This window comes from Coregonus clupeaformis, chromosome 39 (genome assembly GCF_020615455.1).
Source record: "Coregonus clupeaformis isolate EN_2021a chromosome 39, ASM2061545v1, whole genome shotgun sequence".
Classification (NCBI taxonomy): domain Eukaryota; kingdom Metazoa; phylum Chordata; class Actinopteri; order Salmoniformes; family Salmonidae; genus Coregonus; species Coregonus clupeaformis.
In genome coordinates, this window is record NC_059230.1 from 7,021,794 (window position 1) to 7,034,277 (window position 12,484).

Here is a 12,484-nt window from a genome sequence, read left to right on the forward strand (position 1 = left end):
GTTAGTAAACCCTCTACAATCATGCAGTACAGTGTAGTCAGCAAGCAGTTGAGCAGTTATGCCGGTGGGCCCCGGTGGCAATCAATTAATAGAACCTAAAGCTTACCTTGACTTGGAAGAGTTGCAGTGTTGGATAGCCATAGCCAGCTAGCTAACATAGCATCCCTCTCTGTTTGAGCCGGGTGTTTGAGTTGGATAAACTAGCTAGCTGCGTTCGCTAGCTAAGTAAGTGGAAGTGGAAGTGAAATATATACGAAATATAGCTAGCTCTCTCTCTAGCTTCTCCTTCATTTTTCTCCTTCATTTTTGAAGAAATTAATTCGTTCAAAAGTGTTCAACTATTGTCTTTCTCTCTTTGAGTCAACTACTCACCACATTTTATGCACTGCAGTGCTAGCAAGCTGTAGTTTATGCTTTCAGTACTAGATTAATTATCCGATCCTATGATTGTGTGGACAACATGTCAGTTCATGCTGCAAGAGCTCTGATAGGTTGGAGGACGTTGTCCGGAAGTTTTCATAATTACTGTGTTAGTCTATGGAAGGTGGTGAGAACCATGAACCTCCTAGGTTTTGTATTGAAGTCAATGTACCCAGAGGAGGACAGAAACTAGCTGTCCTCCGGCTACACCATGGTGCTACCCTACAGAGTGCTGCTGAGGCTACTGTAGACTTTCATTGCAAAACAGTGTGTTTTAATCAATTATTTGGTGACGTGAATGTATTTAGTATAGTTTTATCTAAAAAGGATAACTTTTTTAATGTTTCACTATTTTACTGTGATTCTAAAATGCTAATTAGCATCAAAGTAGACATAATACAAAACTACAAATCCCTGCAAGCGCCTGCACGTCATCTCTAACTGACACCTTTGCGATCAGGTATTTTGTCCATTTAAAACTTGCACAAGACAGTTCACAGAATTGTCAATTTGTAAGAAATAAAGCCAATTTATGCATTACTATATTTAGATAACATTAGATAGTTAATCATGAGATTCTTACCTTTGCCTCGATTTGGCAGTCTCGTCCAGATCATCATGGCGTTTGTAGTTCTTTATGATAGCCACATTAGGAGCTAATTAGCATTTCATTTTGGGGGGATAAATAGAGGCGAATATATTGATAAAAGTCACCTTGTCCTAGAGAGATTTACACGGTTATCAAAACGTCATCCCATGGTAAGCCTACATGAAACACAGTCCTTGTTTTAAGTCATTGTAAAATCCCCTATGGGAAAAATGAATGGTGGAAAAACGTTTAGAACCATTTCCCTGTTTGACCATTAGGTTTTATGGGTATTATGACTCATACTGTGGTTATTTGGTATTTTATTAGGATTCCCATTAGCTGTTGCAAAAGCGCAGCTACTCTTCCTGGGGTCAACACAAAACATGAAACATGACATAATACAGAACATTAATAGACAAGAACAGCTCAAGGACAGAAATACATAAATGTTTAAAAAAGGCACACGTAGCCTACATATCAATACATACACACAACATATCTAAGTCAAATAGGGGAGAGGCGTTGTGCCGTGAGGTGTTGCTTTATCCGTTTTTTAAAACCAGGTTTGCTGTTTATTTGAGCAATATGAGATGGAACAGAGTTCCATGCAACAATGGCTCTATATAATACTGGACGCTTTCTAGAATTAGTTCTGGATTTGGGGACTGTGGTAACATCTGCTCCCCCTCTCCTTCCCTCCAGACTCCCTGCAGCTCTCTGTCTCTGAAGAGGAGGTTCCCCCTGAGCAGCAGCACTGTGAGCAGGAGTGGAGCCCCAGTCTGGGGCAGGAGGACCCAGAGCCCACACAGATTAAAGAGGAACAGGAGGAACTCAGGACCAGTCAGGAGGAAGAGCAGCTTCAAGGGCTGGAGGCTGATATCATAGAGTTCATATTCACTCCACCTTGTGTGAAAAGTGAATGTGTTCTGGAGGACCCACTTCAAGAAGCCATACTAGCTGAACACCCAACTCTCAGTCCACTGAAAATGTCTAAACTACAGTCGTTTCGAGAGTTTTTAAATGAGCGTTTAACAGCGTTTGCTGCTGTGGAGATTTCTGGGGCATTTGCGAAAACAGTAGCGGAGTACCAGGAGGAGAATGATCGACTACGGAGACTGCTGCGGATCTCACCGGAGATACAACTATGTAAAATAGGTTTGTATGTAGATCTTCTGATAGCTTCATACAGTTCTACTCAATTAAGATGGTTTTATTTACTTTTACTGTACATGGATAAAATCGTGTCTGTGTCACGAAAACCAGGAAGTTATTTGAATGTATGAAAATAGGTTCTAGAATTTACTGACTTAAGAAAGGAAAAAAAGAAACAGATTCACATTTCTTTATTGGCTTTCGGTCATTCAACCTTCATCAGAGCAAATCTCTACAAACAGTGGGACAGATAAGGCCACGAACTCTGCGTTTATTCAGACCAATTCTGATAGTTTTTTTCCCACTAATTGGTCTTTTGACTAATCACATCAGATCATTTTCTGTGCTGATCTGATTGGTCAAATGACCAATTAATGGGGAAAAGATCAGACTTGGGCAGCCTTAGCGAGCCAGAGATAATTACAGACACCTGTCGTAATCTAAAGTAACCCAAAGGGCCACTAGATGTCATATCAGAGGGAACAGTACATATAGATGTAATTCTACTAGAACAAGACACATGTACAAATAAAAAATGAGGTGTTTGTACATTTGAAGTCGGAAGTTTACATACACCTTAGCCAAATACATTTAAACTTAGTTTTTCACAATTCCTGACATTTAATCCTAGTAAAAATTCCCTGTTTTAGGTCAGTTAGGATCATCACTTTATTTTAAGAATGTGAAATGTCAGAATAATAGTTGAGAGAATTATTTATTTCAGCTTTTATTTCTTTCATCACATTCCCAGTGGGTCAGAAGTTTACGTACAATCAATTAGTATTTGGTAGCATTGCGTTTAAATGGTTTAACTTGGGTGAAACGTTTCGTGTAGCCTTCCACAAGCTTCCCACAATAAGTTGGGTGAATTTTGGCCCATTCCTCCTGACAGAGCTGGTGTAACGAGTCAGGTTTGTAGGCCTCCTTGCTCGCACACGCCTTTTCAGTTCTGCCCACAAATGTTCTATAGGATTGAGGTCAGGGCTTTGTGATGGCCACTCCAATACCTTGACTTTGTTGTCCTTAAGCTTTGTCCCCATGTGCAGTTGCAAACCGTAGTCTGGCTTTTTTTATGGCGGTTTTGGAGCAGTGGCTTCTTCCTTGCTGAGCGGCCTTTCAGGTTATGTCGATATAGGACTCGTTTTACTGTGGATATAGATACTTTTGTACCTGTTTCCTCCAGCATCTTCACAAGGTCCATTGCTCTTGTTCTGGGATTGATTTGCACTTTTCGCACCAAAGTACGTTCATCTCTAGGAGACAGAAAGCATCTCCTTCCTGAGCGGTATGACGGCTGCGTGGTCCCATGGTGTTTATACTTGCGTACTATTGATTGTACAGATGAACGTGGTACCTTCAGGCGTTTGGAAATTGCTCCCAAGGATGAACCAGACTTGTGGAGGTCAACACATTTTTTTTCGGAGGTTTTGGCTGATTTCTTTTGATTTTCCCATGATGTCAAGCAATGAGGCACTGAGTTTGAAGGTAGGCCTTGAAATACATCCACAGGTACACCTCCAATTGACTCATATTATGTCAATTAGCCTATCAGAAGCTTCTAAAGCCATGACATCATTTTCTGGAATTTTCCAAGCTGTTTAAAGGCACAGTCAACTTAGTGTATGTAAACTTCTGACCCACTGGAATTGTGAATGATAAGTGAAATAATCTGTCTGTTAACAATTGTTGGGAAAATTACTTGTGTCATGCACAAAGTAGATGTCCTAACCGACTTGCCAAAAGTATAGTTTGTTAACAAGAAATTTGTGGAGTGGTTGAAAAACGAGTTTTAATGACTCCAACCTAAGTGTATGTAAACTTCCGACTTCAACTATATAAGGAACCTATACTCTCCAACAGAGAGCAATACAAACTATCAGACTAAAATGAAAGGTCAACACATATATAACACTACAGTGCATTCGGAAAGTATTCAGACCGCTTGACTTATTCCACATTTTGTTACGTTACAGCCTTATTCTAAAATTGATTAAATCGTTTTTTTCCTCATCAATCTACACACAATACCCCATAATGACAAAGGAAAACCCGTTTAGATATTTTTGCAAAGTTATGAAAAACTGAAATAATTTTTCAGACGCTACAAGCTTGGCACACCTGTATTTGGGGAGTTTCTCCCATTCTTCTCTGCAGATCCTCTCAAGCTCTGTCAGGTTGGATGGGGAGCGTTGCTGCACAGCTATTTTCAGGTTTCTCCAGAGATGTTACATCGGGTTCATGTCCTGCCTCTGGCTGGGCCACTCAAGGACATTCAGAGACTTGTCCCGAAGCCACTCCTGCGTTGTCTTGGCTGTGTGCTTAGGGTTGTTGTCCTGTTGGAAGGTGAACCTTCGCTACAGTCTGAGGTCATGGAGGAGGTTTTCATCAAGGATCTCTCTATACTTCAAGTAAAATTGAATTGGTCAAATACACATATTTAGCTAATGTTATTGCGGGTGTAGCGAAATGCTTGTGTTCCTTGGTCCAACAGTGCAGTAGTATCTAACAATTCACAACAATACACAAATCTAAAAAGTAAAAGAATGGAATTAAGAAATATATAAATATTAGGATGAGCAATGTCGGAGTGGCATTGACTAAAATACAGTAGAATATAATACAGTATTTACAGTTGAAGTCGGAAGTTTACATACTCTAAGGTCGGTTAGGACATCTACTTTGTGCATGACACGTAATTTTCCCAACAATTGTTTACAGACAGATTATTTCACTTATAATTCACTGTATCACAATTCCAGTGGGTCAGAAGTTTACATACACTAAGTTGACTGTGCCTTTAAACAGCTTGGACAATTCCAGAAAATGATGTCATGGCTTTAGAAGCTTCTGATAGGCTAATTGATATCATTTGAGTCAATTGAAGGTGTACCTGTGGATGTATTTCAAGGCCTACCTTCAAACTCAGTGCCTCTTTGCTTGAAATCATGGGAAAATCAACAGTAGACCTCCACAAGTCTGGTTCATCCTTGGGAGCAATTTCCAAACGCCTGAAGGTACCACGTTCATCTGTACAAACAATAGTACGCAAGTATAAAGACCATGGGACCACGCAGCCATCATACCGCTCAGGAAGGAGACGTGTTCTGTCTCCTAGAGATGAATGTACTTTGGTGCGAAAAGTGCAAATCAATCCCAGAACAACAACAAAGGACCTTGTGAAAATGTTGGAGGAAACGGGTACTAAAGTATCTATATCCACAGTAAAATGAGTCCTATATCGACATAACCTGAAAGGCCGCTCATCAAGGAAGAAGCCACTGCTCCAAAACCGCCATAAAAAAGCCAGACTACGGTTTGCAACTGCACATTTGGACAAAGATCGTACTTTTAGGAGAAATGTCCTCTGGTCTGATGAAACAAAAAAAGAACTGTTTGGCCATAATGACCATCGTTATGTTTGGAGGAAAAAGGGGGACGCTTGCAAGCCGAAGAACACCATCCCAACCGTGAAGCACGGGGGTGGCAGCATCAGGTGCTTTGCTGCAGGAGGGACTGGTGCACTTTACAAAATAGATGGCATCATGAGGAAGGAAAGTTTTGTGGATATATTGAAGCAACATCTCAAGACATCAGTCAGGATGTTAAAGCTTCGCAAATGGGTCTTCCAAATGGACAATGACCCCAAGCATACTTCCAAAGTTGTAGCTAAGGACAACAAAGTCAAGGTATTGGAGTGGCCATCACAAAGCCCTGACCTCAATCCTATAGAACATTTGTGGGCAGAACTGAAAAACCGTGTGCGAGCAAGGAGGCCTACAAACCTGACTCAGTTACACCAGCTCTGTCAGGAGGAATGGGCCCAACTTATTGTAAGAAGCTTGTGGAAGGCTACCCAAAACGTTTGACACAAGTTAAACAATTTAAAGGCAATGCTACCAAATACTAATTGAGTGTATGTACGCTTCTGACCCACTGGGAATGTGATGAAAGAAATAAAAGCTGTAATAAATCATTCTCTCTACTATTATTCTGACATTTCACATTCTTAAAATAAAGTGGTGATCCTAACTGACCTAAGACAAGGAATTCTTACTAGGATTAAAAATCAGGAATGGTGAAAAACTGAGTTTAAATGTATTTGGCTAAGGTGTATGTAAACTTCCGACTTCAACTGTACATATGAGATGAGTAAAGCAGTATGTAAACATTATTAAAGTGACAAGTGTTCCATTATTAAAGTGGCCAGTGATTCCATGTCTATGTATATAGGGTAGCAGCCTCTAAGGTGAAGGGTTGAGTAACCGGGTGGTAGCCGGCTAGTGGTGGCTATTTAACAGTCTGATGGCCTTGAGATAGAAGCTGTTTTTCAGTCTCTCGGTCCCAGCTTTGATGCACCTGTACTGACCTCGCCTTCCGGATGATAGCGGGGTGAACAGGCCATGGCTCTTCCATGGCCTGCATACTCACCAGACATGTCACCCATTGAGCATGTTTGGGATGCTCTGGATCGGCGTGTACGACAGCTTGTTCTAGTTCCAGCCAATATACAGCAACTTCACACAGCCATTGAAGAGTGGGAAAACGTTCCACAGGCCACAATCAACAGCCTGATCAACTATGCAAAGGATATGTGTCGCGCTTCTTGAGGCAAATGGTGGTCACACCAGATACTGACTGGTTTTCTGATCCACGACCCTACTTTTATTTTTTTTGGAAGGTATCTGTGACCAACAGATGGATATCTGTATTCCCAGTCATGTGAAAGATTAGGGCCTAATTTATTTATTTAAATTAACTGATTTCCATATATGAACTTAAACTCAGTAAAATCTTTGAAATTGTTGCATGTTGTGTTTATATTTTTGTTCAGTTTAGATAAAATAAATGACAATAGGAATTTACAACATGACCCTAAATTATATATCCTATATGACATATAAATCCTCAATCAGTCCTAACGGCTGTAGGCAGCAGAGTCGGAACTCTGAGGTTTTATATAGCTAGGTAACCTCTGGATCAAGGCTGTATAGCTAGGTAACCTCTGGATCAAGGCTGTATAGCTAGGTAACCTCTGGATCAAGGCTGTATAGCTAGGTAACCTCTGGATCAAGGCTGTATAGCTAGGTAACCTCTGGATCAAGGCTGTATAGCTAGGTAACCTCTGGATCAAGGCTGTATAGCTAGGTAACCTCTGGATCAAGGCTGTATAGCTAGGTAACCTCTGGATCAAGGCTGTATAGCTAGGTAACCTCTGGATCAAGGCTGTATAGCTAGGTCACCTCTGGATCAAGGCTGTATAGCTAGGTCACCTCTGGATCAAGGCTGTATAGCTAGGTCACCTCTGGATCAAGGCTGTATAACTAGGTCACCTCTGGATCAAGGCTGTATAGCTAGGTAACCCCTGTATCAAGGCTGTATAGCTAGGTAACCTCTGGATCAAGGCTGTATAGCTAGGTAACCTCTGGATCAAGGCTGTATAGCTAGGTAACCTCTGCTCCTCCTCTCCTTCCCTCCAGACTCCCTGCAGCTCTCTCTCTCTGTCTCTGAAGAGGAGGTTCCCCCTGAGCAGCAGCACTGTGAGCAGGAGTGGAGCCCCAGTCTGGGGCAGGAGGACCCAGAGCCCACACAGATTAAAGAGGAACAGGAGGAACTCAGGACCAGTCAGGAGGAAGAGCAGCTTCAAGGGCTGGATGCTGATATCATAGGGTTCATATTTACTCCTCCCTGTGTGAAAAGTGAATGTGATCAGGAGGACCCACTTTGGTCCTTGACTCTTCCCCAAACCCAGACTGTGGAGAACAGAGAGAGTGACTCTAAACCAGTGGATCTCAAACCTTTTGGCACTGTGACCCACCTAAAGGGTCTGGACATTCCCTGTGACCCTCCAGATAATCAGAACAATGCCTCCAGCCACAGCTCAGCCGTAAGCAGAGACCCAGTAGAATTTGACAGCAGTCCACCATTGGATCCCAGCCCACTATTGGAGAAACACTGTTCCAAACCCAGCACCACATCTAGAAAAACTCACAACTGCCGTGACTGTGGTGAAACGTTTGCTCTGAAAGCTGACCTGCAGAGGCATGTGACTCTCACCAAGAAGAGACTCAGGAAATGCCGCTACTGCAAAAAACTCTACAACTCCACCTGTAAACTGAAGACTCATGTCAGACTCTGTCATGGTGGAAAACCCTGCACCTGCTCGGTTTGTGGCAAGACCTTCAAACAAAAAGGTCATCTGTCCAGGCATATGAGAATTCACACAGGAGAGAAACCGTTTAGCTGTGGTGACTGTGGGAAAAGCTTCCGTCTGAAGGGGCATCTAACCAGGCACAAACTGATTCACACAGGGGAAAATCCATTTAGCTGTGGTGACTGTGGGAAAAGATTCAGTCTCAAACAGCACCTAACCAGACACAAACTGATTCACACAGGAGAGAAACCTTTTAGCTGTGGTGACTGTGGGAAAAGCTTCAATCTCAAGAAGACACTAACTGAACATATACGGACTCACACAGGAGAGAAACCTTTTAGCTGTGGTGACTGTGGAAAAAGCTTCAGTGTCAAGAAGACACTAATTGAACATATACGGACTCACACAGGAGAGAAACCGTATAGCTGTGGTGACTGTGGGAAAAGCTTCAGTGTCAAGAGGAACCTAACCAAGCACAAACTGACTCACACAGGAGAGAAACAACATGGCTGCTCAGTCTGTGGTAAAAGATTCATTCAGAAGACTAATCTGTTGAGGCATGTCAAAAACAACCACAAAGAAAGAGAAGATGAAGGAACAAAGAAAGAAAATTAGGACAGAGAGACTAAGAGTATTGAGATACACCCAGAGAGTGGACTAAGAGAGTATTGAGATACACCCAAGATCACCTGTGGACTCTAACTGGTCCTCCTTATCCTGCTCAGTCCAATGTCACACCAATTATCTAATGTATCTATGTCCCTGTTGTTACTTTGTTCATGAAAGGGGCAATCTGCAGTTCAGACAACAACAAAGCAGCCATCCCGACACTGTTTTTGGTGAACATCGGAGGGATGGGGTTGGAGAATTGTAAATACTCAAATTCATAGATAGATTTAATTTAATTTAATCAAATTTGCCTGTTGCTACTTTGTTCATTAAAGGGACAATCAGAGGTGTATTAAACTACAATGCATGATTTAGCAAGTTAGCTAGTTAACTTCCTTAAATATTCTGAAATAGCTTTATTTTGAGAAAGATGAGCACCAAATGGGCATGGTCTAATTGGCTCAACAATCAAAAAAACATATGTAAGTGTAGATTTCTTAAATGAACCAATAGTTATTTCTGGTTGCTTATCAAAGTTATCTGGCTCATTGACCCTGCTTTGTAGTGTACCCCTCTGCAGTTAAAACAAGAACAAAGTGGGGAAACCTGCCACTGTTTTGGTAAACAACTGAGGTTGGAGAAATGTAAACTCTCATATTCAGACAGATCTTTGGATGCCAGGACTGATCACCCATATAATAGTTTTAACCATGTTATGAGGCTATATACAGTGTTTGTTAGCAATTTACATTGTTTACAAACAATAGATTAAAACATGCTTAGCATTTTAGGTTCAGATTTATTTTGTGTTCTGGTGGGGTGTGACTGTCCAAAGTCCAAAAAATGGATGTACCAATCACAGATTGCCCCTTTTAAAACCCCCTAGAGTCGACTGACGCTGCATGGTTCTCTTATCTCCTAGAAATGGGACAGGCACTTCAAAACCCCTGTTCCTTTTATGATTTATTTTTTTGACTGTCTGTTTTGCCATTTATGAATGTGCTATTCAATGCATTTTCTCTGGGCTATAGCAGTGAAGGCCAAATTATGTTTAATCAAATATATATATTAATTTTTTTTTTATACCTACAGGGTTCCTAAAATTCCAAAATCAAAAATGGCTAAATGATACATTTTATGACCATCTTAAAACAATTTCATATGTTAGCTTTAGTAGATATTGAAATCTAAGGGTTTAGACTCACAGGGTAAACATGGTCCTAATAGAAACTTCCCCGTTCTTAACTATTGCTCAGCTTACAGTATCAGTGCAGTAATAGCACCAAGCGACCACTAGATGGCGGTGTAGGACCCACTACACAAGGAAGTGCAGTGTACTGTGTAAGTATAGTAGTCGTCAACCCAGAACTAGGCTTCTGCAGCCACAGGGGAGCTTTACAAGTCAACATCTCTGCTGCGTTTTACAGTTGAATCTAACACTAAGAGAGTGTAATTGTGTGTGAGGGGAAAAAGAGAGAGGGAACGTTGTGTGTATGTACGCGCCTATACAATGTGTCTTTGTGAGTCCTTGGCAGAGAGAGAGAGATTTACACTACCTCATACATCTCTCCCTCTTCCTTCAATTGTTATCCTCCTCTCATACTCTCTCTTTTCATAACCTAATTTAACGACTGTCGAATTATGCTTCCTCTAATCTTGGTTACCCAGAAGTCAAATTCTCATAAAAGTTTGCTGTTGACACGCAGAATCTTTCCACGAGAAATTGATTTCTTTAACCGTTATCTTTTCCCTCTCTCTCTCTCAACTCCCCCTTTCTCTCTATTTTCCCTCTCCCCACCCACCCTCCCTCCCTCCCTCCCTCACCCCCACCCACCCCCCTCCCTCACCCCACCCACCCCCCTCCCTCACCCCACCCACCCTCCCTCACCCCACCCACCCTCCCTCCCTCCCTCCCTCCCTCCCCCACCCACGTCCTCTCTGTCAATCTCTCCACCCCTCTCAGAACTTCACCCACTAATCAGGCCAATAGGGAACATGGACACAGCTGTGTATGTCTTTACTCTTTAACATCATCATTTCTACAGTCATTAGTTGTCAATATTATGACCCAATATATTGATCGTTGGCAGAAAGAAGAATAAACTATAAATATGTTTCTCTGATAATTTAATTTATATTTCCTTTGGGAACAGAACACCTGCTGTGGGTCCCAAATGGCACCCTATTCCCGATGTAGTGCACTACTTTTGTTTTGACCAGGGCTCATAATGCTTTGGTCAAACATAGTACACTATATAGGGGATAGGGTTACAGTTGGGACACAGCCATGTTGTAGAGGTAGGGAAAGTGACACTTATCAGTTAATACCAGGCGAGAGAGAGAGAGAGAGAGAGAGAGAGAGAGAGACTGAGAAGGCCTGTGTGTCAGGGGATTGGTATACTCTGTTCCCGGTAGGAGAGAGAGGGAAGTTAGAATGTATAGCACCTACCTCACGTTGGGTTATCTATATTAATTTGATTCATTTTCTTGTCGTCATTAATAATCTACCCCCTAAAATTTTTTTTTTTAAAAGATACTGAATGATAAAAGTAATGAATGAGACAATGCATTGAAAACAATCTTTATTTTTCATACAATGTTAATGTGATTATTAAGATTCAATAGTTGTATCCATGGATTATATACACATCATTGGACTCACCTTGACAATAGCTATCTTAAATCAGGACCTGGTTTTCCACTCTGTTGTCCCACACAGTCAGTGGCTGTAACAATAAAACAATTAGTAGTTAGAGGTAACTTAGACCTCTTTCATTTAAAACTCTTGTGACAATAGTGTAGCTATGAATTATAAACTTACTTTAATGTTAGCGGAGCCTGCTAGCTGGCTAAATTTCGTATTGATTTGGCTAGCTAATGCTTGCTGTCTAGCAATTGGTGTGAAGTCACCAAAATTATATTAAATAACGATTGCGGTAGCCATGTAATCTCGCTAAACAATTGGTTCATTTCAATTACAATAAATAAAAAAGGTTAACATACCCATTGTCGCTATCCATGGGTTTTGCAGTGATTTGACGTCACCCGGCATCCGTCCATTGGGTTTTAATTACAACTGCCTGTCGTGAGATGCATTGTCTTGTACCCAAACCAGTGTTGGGTTACTACTAAAACAACCCAACATGCAGAAAATAACTGAATAAAAAGGACCCAACAGCCATAACCCATCTATTGGGTTGTGAAAATAACTCAACGTTTTTTTTGCTGTGTAACCTTTGTGGCCTTTTCTGTAACCAACAGGGTGACCAAATTTATGACAATATGAGACGGACACTTTTTACATCATCAAATAAAAATGCAGTTTGATGTGAATATGAATGAACATGTTAACTAACACACACATATCCTAAAAACAGGACAGGTCAAAGTAATTTGAATAATAGCCAATGGAATGAAAATTAGGCTACTCACGACTGCTGTCCGGGAGTGACGTCACTCAGTGGGCTAAACTGTTGATTATCGATTTCCAGTGTCCAGTCTATTCGTCGGTTTCTGAGCTGATCAAGGCTAAAACAAAATATACAAAAAACTGCATTTCCCAA

The 12,484-nt window shown here is 41.3% G+C and overlaps 1 protein-coding gene across 1 annotated transcript; it reads left to right on the forward strand.

Annotated features, from left to right (window-relative positions):
• The first annotated feature begins 1,795 nt into the window (after positions 1–1,795).
• On the forward strand, positions 1,796–10,711 carry LOC121554356 (zinc finger protein OZF-like). Its single transcript, XM_041867911.2, has 2 exons — positions 1,796–2,164; positions 7,639–10,711. Exons 1-2 carry the CDS (start codon positions 1,996–1,998, stop codon positions 8,925–8,927), a joined length of 1,458 nt encoding a protein of 485 aa, XP_041723845.1. The 5' UTR covers positions 1,796–1,995; the 3' UTR covers positions 8,928–10,711.
• Positions 10,712–12,484: the final 1,773 nt, after the last annotated feature.